We start from the raw sequence: 21697 nt of genomic DNA, 5'->3' as shown, positions 1-21697 counted from the left end.
ATGTAGTCCCTAGTCCCTGTCCTGTTAAGGTCTCGGGGGCTAACCATTGTGACCTGTGCTCCTGGCTTCCTTCCTGAACAGGGAGACAAAGCCAAGTCTTTCAAGGTCTTAGGCTTTCTTTAGAGGGTTTTCTTTCTTTTTTTTGCGCACTGCACAAGCATACTGCCAGCGCTTGTTCAGAAATAATACTTTTACTATAGACTTGATTAAAGATGAAAAATCACAAATATTACACTGTTGAAAACCCAACAGGTTATAAAGTTCCAGAAAAAAACTTCACAGATTCAATGAAGCCTGCACTCCCTGGCTGAAGGTGCTCCTCACAAGGGACCCTCACTGGACACTTCCCTCATGTTACCTGCAAACTGGATGCAGACTCCATTGTGGTCGGGCGCACTGGACTTCCTGTAGACGCTTCAGAAAATCCTAAGCTGATGCTTTGCTTTAGGCAGCAACACTGGGAGAGCTTTCTTCCTTCAAGGCAGGCAGACTCGCCACAGAGAAAGTCCACTTTCTCCAAGCACTGAAAAATTCTCTCGTAAGAAGGTTAAGTAGTGCGAGCTTAAATCCCTTCTTCTCAGAGACCTCTCCTTTTGGGTCTTTAGGATCTCTCAGGACTCCACTCTTGCACACCCAGACAAATCTCCCTCATCCTTAGGATCTGGGAAACCCACCATTGGATCTATCAGCCACCTTCTCAGGACAGGAGAAAACGTTCTCGAGAGAACCCAGACCCAAAGAAAGATCCCATTGCCAAGTGGGCTCATGAGTTTTGTCAAAGACAGCAGATAAGACACCTCTTCTCACGGTGTGTCAGACACCCTTCTCCACTCCTACTCTCTCTCTCACCTCATATACCAATGTTATTGAAGATACTGAGGTCACTAGCAAGGAACCATTTTGGCGACACTCCATTCTGTAGGAATAACGGTATTCTGAGCAATAACGTAGTCTGACATTTGGTACTGACATCAAACAAAATTTCAAAGTACTTCACATGCCCAGCATTTCAGAAATGGTTGATGGAACGCATTTTGCAGGAGGTTTCTGAGCAAGGGGAGGAGGAACTGGATGAGGAATGGGAAAACAAGGTGTCTCCTTCATTCTCTTCCCCACCTTCCCCTGTTCTTCCTTTCTTTTCCCATGTATCAGCTATCACTGTGATTTCTCTGGTGGGGACATACCTGGGCTGGTTTCCTTTTCAGCCCAAGAGATTGGCTCCACCAGTGATAGTTCCTTTTGTCTCATTTCTCCCCTCATGTTCAGTGAGTTCCCCCCCCCCCCCCCCCATGCAGGATTATCAGAGTTTGACGTCCAGTGTGCTGGTAGCATAAGTAAAATGCCATGCTGTTGAGTTCTGTCATGTCATGAGCCAGTTTTTCCAGACAGGCAAGTGAAAAATATTCCTGGCACTTCTGGCTATCACAGTCCACTGTTGTAGCAATTAACAAATAACTACCTCGCTGTGCTTTTTCCAGATTCCATCTGATATACTGACTACATCAGGGAAAGCAGGACTACAGTTACCAGCATGCCTTTCACTGACTTGACTCTTAGTCCAGTGAGGTGCCAAGCTTAGACAGAGAAAAGAAAAGACACAGCTCTATCCCTTGTTTGCTTTTTGGAAATTTTTAGCAGGCACAGCCATCCATTTGTGTATACTTTTATAACTCTAGGGCAACGTCGCAAGAATAATGAAAAACAAATAAAGGCAAATAAGAGGAATGCAGAGCCAGTCATTTTCATGGATGCTGTGGCCTGCCAAGGAAATATTTATCTTACATTACCATTGCTTGGGAGCATTTTTGGCTGCCAAAAATATTTTCCCTGCATTTTTGTAGCTTTTCAATGTTAGCTTTTGCTTTGCCATCTAATAATCCTGTAAATATAATTATCGCTAAAAGGAGGCCTGCCAGTGATATTATGTTTGCAAAGAATCAACTTTAGGACTTTAATATAATGCTGCGTGCTTTGTAGGGTTTCACAGGAGCACGAGCAAAAAACCTTGCTCTGTACTTCCCTTCAGTTGCACTGAACTGATGAGATCAGCCACATAGATGGGAGGGACACCCGTCGCCTTCTACTCGTGGAATCAGATTGGTCCATACTGTCCGTGATGTCACAAAGGGCATCAGACACTGCATGAATCAATCGGAATTCATTCTGTCTGAGGTGTGTGTGACACTGCCCCAGACTTGGTGTTGCTAAGAGGAGCAGTTTAAATAATAATAATAATAATAAAAAAAAAGGTTTTTTTAGTATCGGATTTAATTGGTAGTAGGAGAGTATAATTCGTTTCTACTGTACGTGTACTTTCAAAAAGTTATACTAATAGGGGACAGATTTCCTTTACCTATTTTAATGGCTGATGTTTAAATGATAAACCCAAATGAGTGGTAAATGTGAAAAAAAAAAACCCACTATGTAAAGACGCTTCCATAGACTAAGATATGGAGGTCAAATATTTAGTTACTTGATTAAAAAAAAAAAAAAATCCTTACCTGTAAGAAGATCATTTTCCAATCATTTTTGGAAGACCTATGTTCCACAGAAGAGTATTTTTTTAATTTATTGTAACCCAGACACCCTATCAGGTTGCCAGTAAGCCCTGGCAAAGAAATCATTAAGGGAGGATGCATTCATTGAAGCCCCTCCCCTTGAGGGTGCTGGAATGGACGTCCCAGTCAGAGGTTTTATAGCAGAGCTCCGCCAAGGGCTCTGGGGGCTACGTTTGCAGTTCAGGAGGAAGGTTGTAGATTTTTTCCTCCGTTGTAATTTTGGGCTACCTGGGGCTGGGCTCCATCCTGCCTGGGTCTCCTTGGTACAGGTCGAGGGCTCTGCTGCTGTTCTCCTTCTCCCAAGGTGCAGAGCGGCTGTCCTGGGAATATTTTGGCGTTTGGACTTTTAAGTGGTAGGAGCCTTGCTGGACACCTGGGCCTTTCCTGGATTCAGGGAAGGGGGAGCCCTGCGTTCGGGATACTCAGGGATAGGTAAGACCTGCCCTCAAGGTAGTGACCCATCACAAAGGGACAACTCTGGTGGTGTTTCCTTTTGGAGACCAGAAGAAGAAGTTATTTTTGAAGATTAAGTTTCGACCCTCATCCAGTGACTCCAGTGTGTTTATTCGGGCACTCCACACACAGTGGACAGATTTCCCCTTTCCCAGGGATACCTAGAAGGATGCCAGCCACCCTTGCACTGGACCCCGAAATGAACCAAACATTTCATTGTGGGAGGGAGGAAGATGTTTTTAAATTTGTTTAATTTTGTTTTTGTTTGTTTGGTTCATTTGCTGAACTGAAAAAGAAACATTAAGCTGCAAGAAGAAAAAGTACAAAAATAAACGAAACATTTAAAAACAAAAAAAACTTGCTTCTCACCCTTCCACAATTTAACCTGGGTCTAGGCCTGCTCAGCTGGGCCCCTCTGTCTCCTACTTCCACTACAAATCTATCCCATCCCGGCACCCAGGACCAGCCGAGGCCTCCCCAGACCTCTTCCCCCCCTCCCCCACTCGCCCCCATTAAAAACTGCCAGGACCAGGAAGCTCCCTCTCGAGCCCCCAGTCACCTCCTCCTCATGGTCCTGGAAGTCCTTAGGGGCTGGAGTTAAAGCCCTCTTGCTCCTGCTCCAGTCCTAGGTAATTTAAAAATGGCACTATCCACCCGGAAGGTGATGTAACTTTGGCGCTTGCCTCTAATGCGGCTAGCGCTATTTTGCCACAAGGTCATACATTTTGTCTCATTCATTGTATCTCATATATTCATTCTAAATGAATGCACATCCTACAAGTTAAAGTTCAGCCCCCTTACAACTTGTACCTTTGGAAATTAATCCTATTACTAGAGCTTCCTGCAGTTTGAGTGTAACTCTTAAAGGAAAAAAACATCTCCCAACTTGCCTAATATCTTGAACAATCAAAGTATAGTTTCAGATTCTTCATTTCTCGGTTTCAATCCAAAATTTAAAGCAAGGCGGCTTAGCATTTGAGTTCCTGAAATAATCATTTTTGCTGCAGTATAGGATAGAGACAGCATTTGTTCTGTCTCCGATAACAGCTTGTTTAAATTTCTATCCCTAGGCGGTGATGATGACCTGGATTTCGATATTGACAAGAGTTCCGGCGGGATGGTTATTGCCAGAGCCCTAGATGCAAGTAAGAGACCAAACTACAACCTGACTATACAGGTCACAGATGGATCCAATACCATCACAACCCAGGTACACACTTACCTTTCTAAAAGGAAACCTACTTATGAAAATTGTCAAGCGCTATAAGAAGAAGAAAGAAAGGAGAACTGCGATCCAAGCTGGGGTTTGGTACTTTTTATTTCAGAGATAAGGGGCAGAGAGAATATTGTAGTGATGATGATTCTTTTTTTTTCTTGTTTTCTTGAAAATTACTTGTAATGCATTCCACATTTGGAAGATACGTCGTATAATTTGTTTCTGCCTTTCCCTTAATTTACAGACCCTCCAACTCGGCCACCATACCTGAGTAGCACTAGTAATCTTTGTCAGCCCCAAGAACTAGAGATATATCTCGCCTACAAAATAATTCTTCCATGTCAATCTGATGTTAGCAGGGGCTGCCATGGCAGTAGCAGTCATCCTTCCTTCCTTCTGGGATCAAGCTTGTTGGCTCTGTGTTGGCTCCTTCTGGGATCAAGCTTGTTGGCTCCATGTTAAACACCATCGCAACATGTAAACCGTTGCGATGGTATTTAACTTAGCGGCAGTATAGAAAAGATTTTAAATACATAAATAGAGTAACCCCAGCTGGCACTGTCAGGCAGGAGACTCACGCCCAGTTCTTCTGCACCTCCAGCCCTCAGTCCCAGATGTTTTTATTAAAAATCTGCAGTTTCCTGCTTTCTGCGAAACAATTCATCTGTTCTTATGCATCTCTGTGGAATTATATGATACCACCAAATTCCAAATATTCTGCAAAATAACTTTTGAAACATGACCAGTTTATTTTGGCATGGGAATGTGAATAGGAGGCACCTATCATTTTTACTTAACAGACCCTGCATGTCTTAATAGGCTTCTAGTTCTACAAAATGCATGTTTTCATGAGTTATCTTGATCCCTTTTTGCTTCCTGGATTCTGCAGCTCGAAAGAGCACTGTTATTGGAAAGAACCCTCCTTACCCTCCCTGTTCTAACGTGGAAAAAAGCATTTAATCATGTCGAAGTGCCTGCTAGTGCATGTTGCAGGAGCATGGAGAAGTACTTTTTTCCTTGTGGTAAAGGTTTTACAAACATTCTTTGGTCATGTGAACCATGAAGCAAAACTGAGTGGTTTTGAAATTTAATAAAATGGAAGAAAAATGAGTGCAAAATAAATCTCCATGTTACATATATATGTAGGTATCCAGGCGCTTTGGACAATTTTCTCATTGTTAATGGTGGCTTGGTGGTAAGACATTGGAGAAGTCCTGGGTGTTGGATTAAGTATGGGTATTATAATAATCAAAGAGGAAGACAGCAAAAGCTACCAGCAGAAATTAAACCTGCTCAGGGTCGATATGGAGAGCGATGGTAAGAACAGGGAGAGAGGGAGTGTGGGAATGTGTGCAGGGATGAGAAAGTGAATGAGAGAGAGAGAGGGAGCATGTGTGTGTAAGAATCAACATGTATTTTAGAGAATCTGTGTATATAGGAGAGAGGAGAAAATTTGCACACCCCCAATCTCAGGGTGACTAGAAATCAAGAATTCTCAGGTAAAGTGACCAGGGAATTTTAAAATCCTTTTTAGTTTTAATTATTGGGTGTTATTTGATGTGTCTGCTGTTTTAAGATATTTTATTGTTATTTGGGAAATTTTTAAAAATTTTTATGAGTTTTTAATTATTGGATTTTCTATTAGCAGTTTTGAAATATATCTTCTTTTTATTGGAATAGCTTTACTATTGTGATTGATGTTTTCTATTCCTTGATTTTATAGTTTGATGTTTTATGAGGAAAGATGATGTATCTGTTTTTCCATTGTTGCATTGCATATGGAGTCTGGCTTCTTGCAGTTTCCACTTCAGTTTTGTTTGCATGTTTCTAATTATACTTTATGGTCTCCTTATCCGTATTTGGTGAGGGTCTGTGTGTGTTCTGCATGTATGACCAAGGTGAAGTATTTTGCTAGAATGTATTTTCTGTGTAGGGATCTATAGCAGCCTGGCTTGTTCTGTTTTCCTAATAGGTGTATTGGTGTTTTAAAGGCCTGGTGTAACATTTGCAATGTTACTTTCTCATTTGTAGGATTATTACTGTTTGATGTTGGCAGTAAATGCTGTTTTGGCATGGGAGGTTTACTACATTGTAATTGTTTACTCATCATTTTCCGAGGACCACGCTCACATCCAACACACATTACATTAGGCCTAATTCTATATGAGCTCCAAGTGCCTTTTTTGCTGCTTGGCACCTCAGCATATTTTAAGTGATAGTTTTACCTTAGAAGACTGTACTTTGGAATATCCTTTTTCATGTAAAATCTGTTATAAATGCACAATTTTTATTTGTGTGGGGAGAGGGCTGTGAGAGAGGATGGTAAGGGCACAAGACTGTAAGGTTCACCTAGGGCACCTTTGTATTGGACCTTGTGTAAAATATCCTGGGACCCAGTTCAAATTCTTCCACGCAGAATTTACGTAATTTTTTTTAGGTTACTTATTCTTGAATAATTTATTTTTTTTCATGTTAATAACAGCTAGAAGTTTTGGCTGAGCTGAATTTTTCTGGCGCATAATTCTCTTGTATGTAGGACATACCCGTCAGCCCTGAGGCTTTGTATTGGGGTTGAAATAATTTAGTGGTATATTACTGCAATCTTCCACAGGACGGTACACCAGATAACTATTTTTAGCCTGCAAATGAACTACTTGGGCCACTGTTGGCACTACAGGGAACAAGTGTCCCAATTTGCCCATCTGAGATCTGCTCACCTTACTCTAACTCACCGCACATGCAAACGATGTTCAGACACACAAAGTTATTGTTAGGCAGAAAAAAAGAGAAGCCCATGGCTGACGCCCTTAGAATCCGCGAAGGTTTGGTGGTGAACAGTAAAAGTGTTTTTTGCACAGGGCAGCAAAACAGGTAGCACCGACCCTGCTGAATTTATGCACATAAATGGGCTTTTGAAAATAGCCCGGGGGGGTGTGCATAAAAGCGCATGCAGAAGCAATTTCACAAACACTTTTATGCACACTGGAGAGAGGAGTTGGGGGTGGGGAAACCATTTAGGGGCATACTTCAGATTTTTACATTTACTCTTTCTACCATGCAGACTTTAACCAGGCACGAGTTGTGAGAAAAATTACCCTCCTTATGTATTTAAGAAATGTATCCAAAACTGACAAAGAGAGGGAAAAGGATCAAAGTCCAATCAATGAATCTCAAGCCCAATTAATGGCAAATGACAATATCATAAAAAATCTTTGCTTTGGAATTTCAATCTGCAGCCTCTCGCCTCGCAATGGGCCGCAAGCTTCAATCAGCTTACAAAGCAGAATGTAATATTTAATCATTTATTGTCATTTTGCTCATCCCAGTTTTTAACTTTATTCAAACAAATTACTTTCTTACCACTAATTTTGTTGCAAAATGACAATAAATGATTAAATATTACATTCTGCTTTGTAAGCTGATTGAAGCTTGCGGCCCATTGCGAGGCGAGAGGCTGCAGATTGAAATTCCAAAGCAAAGATTTTTTATGATATTGTCATTTGCCATTAATTGGGCTTGAGATTCATTGATTGGACTTTGATCCTTTTCCCTCTCTTTGTCAGTTTTTGATTACATTAGAGAGGTGTTCTGCTTCTTTGTTTTTTGATTATTTAAGAAATGTATAACATGTAAAGGATGTTCAAAGCACAGCACAATAATGACTAAGGTTTTGTCACACTTTACACTGCTTATTATAGACACAACAGACAACGCTCTTTGGTGGGGGAGATTTCTCTTAGAAGAGTTTGGGATACTGCTGAGTTGGTATAGTCAGCAGTATTTCAGGTCACCCAATAGTTTTATATGTAAATAAAGATGATGATGTCAGTCCTCATGCATTCTCCTGTAATTAGTGATACGGCGGTTAAACAATCATAGGCCAACCAGGTGGCCCCATTTGCAGCCCTTTGATAATGATTACCTTTTCTCCATGTAGTCACTGTAATATTAATCATCCATCAGGAACTCACTGGTGGTTATTCCTACAGATGCCATTCTGAAATATTCATTCTAGTAATTAGGCACAGGGATGAATGCACTATTATTATAATACCCCACTGGCTCACTTCCAGAAAGGAAACGAAAAGGCAGAGCTGGCAATGTGGGCAGCATTCCAGTTCCCTTCCCTGGATTCCCATTATCAGTTTGCTTTGACAAGAATTCCAGTGCTTACTGATGGATGCTGAGCCTTGTCGAATGACTTGTTGCGAAGTATCGTGGTGCATTGTACGTTACTTTTTGCATAAGTAAGCAGACGGTGGCATCACTATAAAAAAAAAAAAAAAAAGGACCTAGCTAGGGGTCGGAATAGGAAGCATCTCGCAGATCAGCGATAACTAAACGGGAATTTTGAGGTTGGAAGGAATCCACCATACTGTGCTGTATGGTTTTTTTTTAATATATTAATTGTTTTGGAAAATGTGACAAATTGGCAATCTCAAACCTCTTGAGCAGCAAACATTAACATTAATTAAAAGCACGGTAACAATGCATTATAAGAGTTGTTAAAATTAAAAATATATTTTTGAAAACTTTTCATGAAAAATTGAATCTGGGTAGAAGATGGAAGATTGACTGTAAGAATGGACTGTGGTTTACATTCTTTTTCAGGCCTACATCCATGTCATCAACGTAAACCAGCATCGCCCTCAGTTCCTAGAAAAGCTCTACGAAGTGACAGTCCCCGAGGACACTGTTCCCGAAACAGAAATAGTCCAGGTCAGCGCAACAGACAATGACAGTGAGAACGGGCTGATTTACACCATTCAAAGCAGCACGGATCCCAGAAGCACGAGCCTCTTCCACATGGACCCGAACAGGGGGACTCTTGCTACGACGGAAACGCTGGATTACGAAGCCATGCCACTTCATACTTTAACAGTGATGGTGAGCTTTCTGTGCCAGAGGCCGGTGGGGCTAAATTTTAAGACCTATATTTATATTCATGGCCAGATTTAGGGATATGGTGCCCATAGGCAGAGGACTGGGGATGGGAAGTTTCTCCCCCCTGGAAATAAGAGAGCAGCAGGGTGAGTCCCAGTTTATGGGGAACTTGGTGCCTATGTTGTCTATCCCTAAATCTGGCACTGCTTCTATTTCCTTAGCACCTTTCTGAAACACACCAGTGTATAAAATACCGGCAAGAATACTGCCTCTCACCAAGAGCATTGTTCTCCGAAGTGAAGGACTTGGGCTTCTTCGTCTGTAAGGGGTGAGACAAACGTCAGCGCTCATCTCTCCATGGGCCTATAAAACAAGTTGTAATACCTCCTCTCTCGTGACTGGAGGTGCAATTGAATGCCTCAGGACAATCCTAAATAATAATAAGCACCTTGTGCTTTACCTTCAGAGTCAATAATTCACACTAGACGAAGAAATTACGGAAGGAAGCAAAGTCACTGAACAGCTTTACCTAAAATAAAAAAATAAAAAAATAAGGAAAGAAAATAGCTTAAAAGAAAGTAAGTGATGCAAATAACTAACGTATACAGTTAATGAAAGAGTGCCCGAAAGAAAATATTAAACTTCCCTCTGACTTAGTGTCATGGGAGACCCATCAAGCATGCATCTTTGTAAGGTTGAAGTGAGCTGCAGTTTTCCTTAATCCCTCTAAGCAGTGCAAGGGACAGAAGCACTCCAGACAAGATGGGCTTGGTCACCTACCTCTTTTGACTTTTTCTAAAACTATGTGCACTCAGGGGTCTGAAATGTAATTTCCTGTTAATCTTCTTGTTTGCCCCCAGGTGCGAGACCAGGAAGTGCCCATTAAACGAAACTTTGTGAGGGTTGTGATCAACGTGAAAGACTGCAATGATAGCCCACCTCAGTTCACCAGACCACGCTATGAAGGGGAGGTCCTCAGCTCAGCAGCCGTGGGCAGCGAAGTCCTACAAGTCAGAGCGCTAGACAGGGACCAAGGGACCAATGCTGACATCCGTTACGCCCTTTCTGCTGGTAAGAGGCAGGAGATGCCATGAGAGACTTATCCTGTGTAAGGAAGCTGATGGTAGAGAGAGGAAAAAATAAACACTTTTCAACACAGATTCACAATTTAAGTTTGTACCTGAGGCAATGGAGGGTAAAGTGACTTTGCCAAGGTCACAAGGTCTCTCTGGTTTAGAGCCCACTGCTCTAACCACTAGGCTACTCCTCTACTTGACTGGATAGAAGAAGTAAATGTTTTATTTAACAGTCATTAAGATGGAATCTTTTTGCCTTGATATCTCAACAATGGCCTTATTCCAGGGCTGCCCAAACCTCTCCCGGTGATCTTACCCCTCAGTACATCCACAATGCATATGCATGATATAAGTTTGCAGATACTGGGTGCAGATATACTGTGCATGCAGATTTATCTCTTGTTATTCATTATGGATAACCTGACTAGCTGAGGGCTCACCAGGATAGGTTTGGGAAGGTCCTGCCCTATTCAGAAACAAAAAATTCTTGTATTCCAGTTTTTTTTTGAAAATCCAGTTATTAATTCACAATAAATGCTTCTCAATGTCTAGGGATGCTCCCCTTCATACTTTTGGGAGTGAGCAATAGAGAATGAACTTTCCTATTAGGATCTGCTGGATTCTTCCAGGTGTGAACCATATAGGCCACTATCAGATATATGATGCTGGGCTCAGTGGGCTATTGGTCTTTCCCAGCATGCCACCTCGCATGCTGTGTTTGCATGTTTTTAAGAATGTGATCAATAATTTGGATTTAAAAAACAAATTGCTCACAGAGCCCAGTCCAGCACCACTTCAGGTAATATTGCATATAGGCAGAATAATGCACCTTGGCACGTAGACTAAATGGACTCGGCCTTTGTGGCGGGGAGGCAGACGATCATCATGTTGATTCATGGTGCGCAATAAGGTGTGGGATGGTGACGGACGCTAGTGTAAAAAAAAAAAAAAAAAAAAGAACTTCTGAAAATAGCTTTGTTTTGCTTTAGGTCTAAGGCGAAGGACAATGCATTAAGTCCTCACTTGGAAGCACAACCAAAATATCACAAATAGAAATCTGAAAACCAAAAGGTGAATTTTCTAATGTTGCTGCACACACAAAAATTAGCACCTGCGTGCATAAAATAGCACACACGTGAATACATGCTATTTTCAAAACTCCAGTTTCCATGTATAAGTCAGGGTCCACAGGTAACTTTGCATTCGGGGTGGGGGCCACATTTACCCACATAAGTTGCTATTTTAAAACCTGCCAAAATGATGTGTTTATTTACTTTTGCTCAATATAAGAGGTCGTAAACATCTTAAAAGTTAAAAAACAAATGACTGGAAGGAGTCTGGGAGCAATGGCGGGGGGGACGGGGACTTCAGGCTGAAAAGCCAGGAGGGTCTTCATGAGCTGCAGAGGGACTGGGTGAACTGGGAGACTATGGGAAAACTGGTTTATTTCATTGCCGCATGCATGTTATAAAATACCCTGATTTATTCGTGTAAAAGCCAACTTACGCGGGGGGGGGGGGGGGGGGGGGGGTTAAAGTGTCAATAAAAATCTACGCACATATCCTTGTAAACCTGGAAGTACAAATACGCGGGTATATGAGTTGCACACACTTATCTGGCTAATTTCTAACTTATGCGCTTAAAAAGTGCCTTTCCAGCTACTTAGACAGACAAATTTGAACTTAATCATAGAAACATAGAAATGACGGCAGAAGAAGACCAAATGGCCCATCCAGTCTGCCCAGCAAGCTTCACACACTTTTTTCTCTCATACTTATCTGTTTCTCTTAGCTCTTGGTTCTATTTCCCTTCCACCCCCACCATTAATGTAGAAAGCAGTGATGGAGCTGCATCCAAGTGAATATCTAGCTGATAAGTTAGGGGTAGTAGGGGTAGTAACCGCCGCAATAAGCAAGCTACACCCATGCTTATTTGTTTTACCCAGACTATGTTATACAGCCCTTATTGGTTGTTTTTCTTCTCCCCTGCTGTTGAATCAGGGAGCTATGCTGGATATGCTTGAAGTATCAGTTTATTCTTCTCCCATGCTGTTGAAGCAGAGAGCCATGCTGGATATGCATCGAAAGTGAAGTATCAGGCACATTTGGTTTGGGGTAGTAACCGCCGTAACAAGCCAGCTACTCCCCGTTTTGTGAGTGCGAACCCTTTTTTCTTCTCCCCTGCCGTTGAAGCAGAGAGCTCTGCTGGATGTGTGTAGTATCAGTTTTTTCTTCTCCCCTGCCGTTGAAGCAGAGAACTATGCTGTATTTGCATAGAAATTGAAGTAACAGGCTTATTTGGTTTGGGGTAGTAACCGCCGTAACAAGCCAGCTACTCCCCCCTTTGTGAGTGCAGATCCTTTATTCCACATTTCCTCTTGCTGTTGAAGCTAGAATGATGTTGGAGTCACAGTAAGCATGTGTACGTTTATTGAATAAGGGTATTGTCTCCAGGCATTAGCCATCATTCTGGCGAGTCACCCACTCTTCATTGGCGGCCTCTTGACTTTATGGATCCACAGTGTTTATCCCACGCCCCTTTGAAGTCCTTCACAGTTCTGGTCTTCACCACATCCTCCGGAAGGGCATTCCAGGCATCCACCACCCTTTCCGTGAAGAAATACTTCCTAACATTGGTTCTGAATCTTCCTCCCTGGAGCTTCAAATCGTGACCCCTGGTTCTGCTGATTTTTTTCCTACGGAAAAGGTTTGTCGTTATCTTTGGATCATTAAAACCTTTCAAGTATCTGAAAGTCTGTATCATATCGCCTCTGCTCCTCCTTTCCTCCAGGGTGTACATATTTAGATTCTTCAATCTCTCCTCGTACGTCATCCGATGAAGATCCTCCACCTTCCTGGTCGCCCTTCTCTGTACCGCTTCCATCTTGTCTTTGTCTTTTTGTAGATACGGTCTCCAGAACTGAACACAGTACTCCAGGTGAGGCCTCACCAAGGACCTGTACAAGGGAATAATCACTTCCCTTTTCTTACTCGATATTCCTCTCTCTATGCAGCCCAGCATTCTTCTGGCTTTTGCTATAGCCTTGTCGCATTGTTTCACAGACTTCATATCATTTGACACTATCACCCCAAGGTCCCTCTCCTGCTCCGTGCACATCAGCCTTTCCCCCCCCATCGAATACAGTTCATTCGGGTTTCCACTCCCCATATGCATGACTTTGCACTTCTTGGCATTGAATCTCAGCTGCCATATCTTCGACCACTCCTCCAGTTTCCTTAGATCCCGTCTCATCGGATAAGTAGTGGCAGTTACCTGGATATTTTCCAACTTATCCAGCTAGGTAGCAGCAGATCGCGCTAAATTGGATGCCTTAGGGATAAATTGTGCATCCCTAGTGTGTCCCTGGCATCGGCACCCAGGAGTTGTGGCTGAGTCCGGGTTACCAATTTACGAGCGTCCATTTTATCCCATGGCAGCGAATGTACCGGCACACTATACATGGCCTGGAGCGTGAATTATGTGCGTGTTTATTATATGCCCAGAAATTTTATATTTTCCATCAAGCCCTTTTATTTTTTTCAGGATGCCACCTTCTGTGGTTCCTCCGACTTGTATCGCGATGACACTAGGTGGGAGGAACCTCAGAAAAGTATTTTTTGTTTTTAAGTGGACCCCTTGACGTGTGGCCAGACTTCATGTCTGCTCCGGGGCAGGCGTAAAATTTGACAGGTTAAAAAGAGCGCCTTGGGCATACAGCAGTTTTTTGCATTGTGGGGGGGTAGTAGCTAATGGCCTCGCCTACATGGCATTTACATGTCATGAGCGCTATTAGCTACGCCTTTGATTGGATGTGCTGATCCCATTATTGCATCAGGGGTTATGGTCGCCTGTCCAACTACTCATTAAGCTGTGCGCTAGGCACTTTATTACATCGGCCCCAAAGTATTTTGATTAATTTTACTCTTTCAACCATCATGTACTTCTGATTTTAGGAAAATGCTGAATTCTAGAGGTAGAGAGGAATTTCCCAGCAATATATATATATTTTAATAACATAAGAAGTTGCCATACAAGGTCAGACCGAGGGTCCATCAAGCCCAGTATCTTGTTTCCAACAGTGGCCAATCCAGGTTACAAGTACCTGGCGAGTACCTAAACATTAAACAGATCCCATGCTACTAACGCCAGTAATAAGCAGTGATTGTTCCCTAAGTCAACTTGATTAATAGCAGTTAATGGACTTCTCCTTCAAGAGCTTATCCACAAGGCCAGTGCTAGCTTTATTGCTGCCCTGTATGAAAAATTACTGAGCTATTCCCCCCCCTCCCCAATTCATTCAGTGTCTGTCCCGGGCCCATCAAATAAAGCCCAGCTCCGTCCTGCAATCTATAATTTAAAAAACTGATACCCCCACCTCAGAGCCCATGGATAGGGAAGGGTATGAGGTACCCTAGGCAAACCTTACAGCCTTGCACATAACACCCCCCGCCCCTCACCCCCAGACTCCCACATTCTTTAGACACACAAATTATGCTTTTATATCAATTTTACATGAAAAAGAACATTAAAAAGTACAATCTTTTGAGGCAATAATAACACTTTTATCACCCGTTTCATTTAGAGGCCTAGGTGTGCTCACTCTTGCCCCAAACCTTTTGAGGTCCTCATCCAAAGGGCATTGGTGAAAGGGGCCAAGTCATCTTGTGTCTGAGGGAGGGGAAGGATTTGGGGCTGCTAAGGTCCCCCTGATCTCGTGTCTGGTGGGGCATGAGTTTGGGCTGATCATGGCCCTCTTTTTATCTTGTGTCCAGGGAAGAGGATTGGACGGGTATTTGGGGCCATCTAGGGTCCTTACTGCTTACGTTGGGTGTGTGGGGGAAGCATGAAATCCCCCATGCTGACTTTGGGCTGGATAGCATGGGGGATTTTGAGACGTGGTATGTGCACACACTACGCTTTACGGGTGAGCATGCCTGCTGTTTTTGTGTGCTGACTATAACGGAGGCATTGTATTGGACATGCACAAAACATTTTGTGCATCGCGTGCTAAGCAGCGTTTTAGTATACATACTAGAATTTTAGCAAGTGCTAGTGTTTAGTAACTGAATATCAATATGGATTTTTAATTCTGCTGCTGTGCATCAGGTGTGTGTGCAATGGAAAATCTGTGTTTAAAGATAATTAAAAAAATCAAAATGCTGCCCATTTCCCACCCAGTGTGATAATTTCCTTTTGGCAGAGTATCCGTTGGGATGGCTGGAAGGTTGCCTCTAGTTTTCAATGGTTTTCCAGTGTTTGAAGTCCCTTCAGTTATTTAAAATTAATAACCCATGGCAAGGAAAGGAATACAATTATTTAAAGGAATTTAGGTCACTACTAATTTCAGTATAGAACTATCAGTCTTAAGAGCAACTCTTCTGTAATGGGAGTAAGGAGACTGCTACTGTGACCTGTCATCCAATCCAACATTTTATAGATACAGAAGACTGATAAAAACAACTTAATTCTGAGTCCAGTCCAGGTTTTTCAGCTCGTAGGCTGTTTCTAACTACCTGGCTCCTATGGTTAGTCGTCTGAATAGGCAACAACCTGAGGGAGGTATGAAGCTGGAGAGGGAGAAATTGAAGGGGAAGCTAACTTTGCTCTTTCTGAAATCGTTTTGGGAATCACTGATGCTTTTAAATCATTCTTTGTAACCTGTTGAAGTTATACTGTATTCGTTTGGTTGTTTTGAGCTACTATTGAAAATCCTATTTTTATTTTTATTTTTTTGAGGGATCACATAATAAAGCTGCCTGAGAGCGGGGCTATTCAAGTCTTCTCTATGTCCAACTCTGTTCACCCACAACCCAGCAGGGGCCCCTGGAAATTACAGAACTTCGTAAAAACTCTGAGCAAGTCCCAACCTTGACTCTGCATGGATGAGGGAAATCCTTCCATTCCGTTTTTCATTGGGTTATTGAGACTGGTTATTATTGTAAGCCAGTAGTGCTCAACCTGATTCTCAGGAGCACCCTAGACAACCTGAGTTTTCAGACTATCTATAATGAAGATGCATAAGATATATTTGCATGCCTCAACCTGGGTCTCAAACTCAGTGCACGTAAATACATTTTATGCATACTTGTTATAAAGAGACTGAAAAGCCAAGTACGTTTTGGTGTTATCCAGGCTAACCCTAGTGTGTTAAATCCCTCCCTCCCCACTCTGTCAATATTTTGTACGGGCAAATTGTTGACCATGAAAAATCATTGCTGTTTATTTTCTTAATTGCAATGTCTTACAATTGTAAATCAGTGCGATCTACAGTTACAATAAAAAGCTAATACGCTCTCCTCAGGGCCTAATATAAACTGTGCCAAATAAACATTTTAGAATTAATAGTAATATAATAAAACATTGTCACAAGGTGTAAAATTTGCCCAGACAAAAAGAGGCAGCCTGGGAGTGTTCCTGGGGGCAGTTTTACTTTTGTCCTGGCAGTGCTGATATTCAGCAGTGACCAGACAGTTACATGAGCAACTCTGTCTGAGTAAACTTTATCTGGATAACGTTAGACTGGATGTGGATTCAGGCTGAATATCCAGATAAAGTTCACTGGGCAATGTAATCCCCCAGACCTTTAGCTGGTGGCCGTCAGCTGAGTCTGGGCCTCAGACTGTCTTACAGGGCTGCTGAGAGCTGGGTTGAGACCCACTGCTGTAAAACCATGCAAACCTAGGAGAGCAGACTTAGCTGGTCTATGGGATTCCACACACAGCCCTTCCAGCACTCCGGGATCTTTTCTGAATGTGATTCATTGGAGCTAAAAAAAAAAAAAATAGTGATTCACCCACTTACAACAAATCCTTGGTGTTATCTAGGGAACTATGTGGGATGGCAGAATTGAGTAAGGAATGCACAAAGTTGATTTTAGGTTACCTGGATTAGTCATCACCCGTAATAGATAGATCTGTACAGGCATCAATTTTTAAGTGGATTATTTTCTAAATTCTTTATCCACTGTAATGAAGTATATACACACGCATTGATTAAACGAAGAGGTTTGAGAAGTATAAACATAGCATGTTAATATTTAAAAACCTATGAGATACAGTGGAATATCTGCTAGGTTTAGTTAATTCCCTTTATCTTCTTGTGTTTTCTTTGCAGGAAATGGCGAGGATTTCTTTAGTATTGATCTGCTTTCTGGTGTCATAATACTGGAGAAAAAACTAGAACACACTAAGCAGGAATACTTCACTCTTACAGTGAGTGCAACAGACCAGGGATTCCCTCAGCTCAGAGACTCCACTTCTGCCCATGTTAAAGTTAAACTTTCTGAAAGTGGATCGCCCAAATTTTCAGCTGTGGAATACTTTGCAGAGATCAGTGAATCTAGTATTGTTGGCTCATTTGTTACCCTGATTTCAGCAACAAGCTCATCAGCTGTCATCTATGAAATTAAAGAAGGAAACCAAGATACAGCATTTGCCATTAACTCTTTTTCTGGTCTTATTTCCACCCAGAAGAACTTAGATTTTGAGAAGATCTCAGCTTACCAGCTGAAAGTTCGTGCTACCAATATGCTGGGGACATCAGCAGATGTAACAGTGTTTGTTTATGTTATTGATGAGAATGACAATGCACCAACGTTTGTTAAATCTGCCTATGTTGGACTCATCAGTGAGTCTGCTAGGATAAAAGACATGGTGGTGGATGAAAACAATTCACCATTAGTCATACAAGCTGTAGATGTGGATAAGGATTCTAATGCTTTGCTGGTCTATGAAATTTTGGAACCAGAGGTGCCTAAGTATTTTAAACTAGACTCCGGCATGGGGACTCTGACCGCTGCTGCTGAACTTGATTATGAATTATCCCCTGTTTTCCATTTCAGCGTACATGTCCGTGATAGTGGGACACCAAGTTTGTTTGCATCCAAGCCTGCCAAGATCACCATTTATGTGAAAGATGTTAACGATTCTCCTCCAGTATTCTTGCAAGATACTTATGAGGTTACAATCTGGCTACCTACTCAAAGTATGAAGGTTATTACAGTGCAAGCAAAAGATGCTGATTCTTCTGAAGTGACATATAGCATTGTAGAGGGTAATCTTGATGGTGCCTTTTTCATCCATCCACTCACTGGTCTTATCTCACTGTTTAATGCTACCCTTTTGAGAACATACCATGAGCTTACGATCAGAGCATCTGATGGCTTATACAAGAGCACTACATTAGTTAAAATCAATGTCATGGAAGCACAGGAAATGATGTTAAGATTTGACCATGCCTTGTATACAGCAACAGTGACAGAGAATTCTACAGATATTAAGACTTTAATTGTCCTTGGAGTCTTAGGGTATCAACTTAATGAGCCACTGTCCTATTCAGTTCTGAATGACGATGAAAAGTTCAGGATTATCTCATCTTCTGGAGTGCTACAGACTAGGGGTGTGGAATTTGACCGTGAAAAGCAAGATTTATATGAGATTGCTGTTGAAGTAAAGGACAATAGGAATCCACAAAGGATAGCTCAAAGTAAAATCAAGATACATGTGGAAGATGTCAATGACAATTCGCCAGAATTTGAGAATTTGCCATATTATGCATCAGTCCGGGAAGATGCAGAACCAGGTGATGTCATTTTTCAAGTGACGGCCACTGACAGGGATACTGGAAATTATGGTGCTGTAACTTTCTCATTTGCAGAGGACTACAAATATTTTTGGATTGACTCCTATTTGGGAGACATCTCAGTCAAAAAACCATTTGATTATGAGACTTTAAACAAATACATTCTGAAAATTATAGCTCAAGATGGTGGTGAACCTCCATTGCGCACTGAAGAGCAAGTATTAATCATTGTGAGAAATAAATCTAATCCTGTATTCCAAAGTCTGTATTACACAGTTAAGTTACCTGAAAATATTCCTGCCTACACATCCATTCTTCACATTCAGGCTCGTAGTCCCCAAGGATTACGTGTGATTTATAACCTTGTAGAAGAAGAGTCACTGAAAGTGTTCAACATTGACTTTAAGACTGGTGTACTTAGCGTTATTGGTCAGCTGGATTATGAATCCAAAGCAAAACATAGACTTACTGTTAGAGCCACAGACACAGCATTGGGGTCTTTCTCAGATGCTGTAGTTGAAGTGAAGGTGGAAGATATTAATGATAATCCTCCAGTATTTTCCCAGTTAGTTTATACCGCAGTTGTTCTAGAGGGTTTACCATCCCACACTCCTGTGGTTCAAGTCTTTGCTTCTGATGAAGATTCTGGACGTAACAAAATAATTTCATACAGCATCTTGGATAATGGTTCAGAAAATAGTTCCAAGTTTTTTCAGATTGATTCAAGCACAGGGGAAATATTGACTGCACAGGAACTGGATTATGAAAAAAGGGAACAGTTCATTGTCAAAATAAGAGCTGTGGATAATGGACTTCAGCCTCTGGCTAGTGAAGCACTAGTAACTGTTAATCTTTCAGACATTAACGACAACCCCCCTAAGTTTAGGCAGCCCCAATATGAAGCCAATGTGAGTGAACTGGCTACCTGTGGCTATATTGTAATCAAAGTACAGGCTCTAGATTCAGATAGTGGGGACATTGCCAAGCTGAGATACTTGATACTATCTGGTAATAACCACAGACATTTTAACATCGATGATACATCTGGAATCATCTCAATATCCAAACTATGTAGGAACAATTTACATCCTTCATACAATCTCAGAGTCTCTGTTTCAGATGGTGTTTATAGGACAGATGTGCCTGTTTACATAAACATCACATATGCAAATAAATACAGCCCAGTTTTTCAACAGAACATGTATGAAGTAGAACTGGCTGAAAATGCTGAGTTGGGGACCAAAGTGATGGAAGTTTTAGCTGTTGATCCAGATGATGGTCCATATGGTACAATTAATTACACAGTCATAAACAAGTTGGCATCTGAAACATTTTCCATAGACAATGCAGGTCATGTTGCTACCTTGCAAAAGTTAGATCGGGAGAACTCAACAGAAAGGGTGATTGATATTAAAGTAATGGCAAGGGATGGAGGTGGGAAAGTTGCTTTCTGCACCATAAAGATCATCCTTACTGATGAGAATGACAACCCACCTCAATTTAAATCAACTGAGTATACATTATCCATTCCATCTAATATCAGTAAAGGGTCTCCCATTATTCAGCTATTGGCCTATGATGCTGATGAAGGAGTAAATGCAGATGTGGCTTACTCTCTTTATTCAGCTGACAGCATCTCGGAAGAGCTTATTGAAGTCAGCCCTTCTACTGGAGTAGTCACTATCAAGGGAAGTCTTGTTGGATTAGAAAATAAAGTGTTTACCTTTCATGTCAAAGCCCAGAATAGTGGGCCTCCTCACTGGAATTCCTCAATCCCTGTGCATATTCAGGTAGTAGCAAAAGAAATGCCATTGCCAAAATTTTCAGACCCCTTGTATACTTTTTCAGTATTTGAAGACCTCCCAGTGGGGTCTGAAGTAGGACTGATCAAAGCTGTTGCAGAGGAACCTGTCGTATACAGTCTAGTTGAGGGAACCAGAGCTGAGAGCAATAAAGATGGAGTCTTCACAGTGGATAAGCAAACAGGAGCTCTGAAGGTTGCGAAAATTGTAGATCATGAGAAAACCAAATGGTATCAAATTGATGTCTTAGCTAAATGCTCTCACTCAGAGACTGAACTGATTTCTTTAGGTTCAGTGAGTATCCAAGTGAAAGACGTCAATGATAACCAACCCATTTTTGAGGCAAATCCTTACAAAGCTTTCCTTATGGAGAATATGCCAACTGGAACTACAGTTATTCAGGTTACTGCCAATGACCAAGACACTGGGAGTGATGGACAAGTAACCTACAGCCTAGAAACTGAACCTGCCATTCTAGGGCTCTTCACCATTGACAAGGAAACTGGGTGGATCACAACATTAAAAGAACTTGATAGTGAGACTCTAGAAACCTATAGGTTTTATGTGGTGGCTACAGACCATGGAAGAAAGGTCCAGCTGACCTCCCAAACATTGGTAGAAGTGACAATTATTGATGAAAATGATAACCCTCCACAATTCACCTCAGAACTTTACAAAGGTTCAGTTACCGAAAACAGCCACCCAGGGGAATCCATTATCATGCTCAGGACTACAGATGCTGATATCTCAGAGCAAAACAGAAGAGCTACATGTTATATTACTGGTAAGTTTGATTTAAAAAAATTGCTCTTGAATTATCAAATGTAAACAAAGTAGTGTGTTGATGCACTAATTTTAGACTTTTATTTAATTAACTTCAACCATCACCTGTATTTTATCAGCCTACTTACAAGTAACACACACAATGCTATGTACATGTGACCAGCTATGTTTTCCATTTATCAGGACATACACTATTGCAATATATCACATGAAACATCTACCAATATAGTACAATATTGATACCTCAGAAGTCACATTCACCCACACTCAACTTTGTTGAAAACAATAATACTTTCCATAGTTTTCCTGCAGGGTTGTCTGCACCTGTTCTACCCTTTTAAGTAG

At 41.6% G+C, this 21697-nt stretch overlaps 1 protein-coding gene across 1 annotated transcript in view; it reads left to right on the top strand.

Moving 5' to 3' along the window:
- FAT2 (FAT atypical cadherin 2) overlaps window positions 1-21697 on the top strand; it is a 130974-nt gene that overhangs the window by 71243 nt on the left and 38034 nt on the right. The window contains exons 7-10 of the mRNA XM_029583345.1: window positions 4082-4221; window positions 8839-9114; window positions 9972-10182; window positions 17301-21353. Coding sequence (XP_029439205.1) covers window positions 4082-4221; window positions 8839-9114; window positions 9972-10182; window positions 17301-21353 — 4680 coding nt within the window. The remainder of the gene's footprint in view (window positions 1-4081; window positions 4222-8838; window positions 9115-9971; window positions 10183-17300; window positions 21354-21697) is intronic.

Source organism: Rhinatrema bivittatum, chromosome 18 (genome assembly GCF_901001135.1).
Source record: "Rhinatrema bivittatum chromosome 18, aRhiBiv1.1, whole genome shotgun sequence".
Taxonomy (NCBI): domain Eukaryota; kingdom Metazoa; phylum Chordata; class Amphibia; order Gymnophiona; family Rhinatrematidae; genus Rhinatrema; species Rhinatrema bivittatum.
This window is presented reverse-complemented; position numbering and strand designations above follow the sequence as displayed.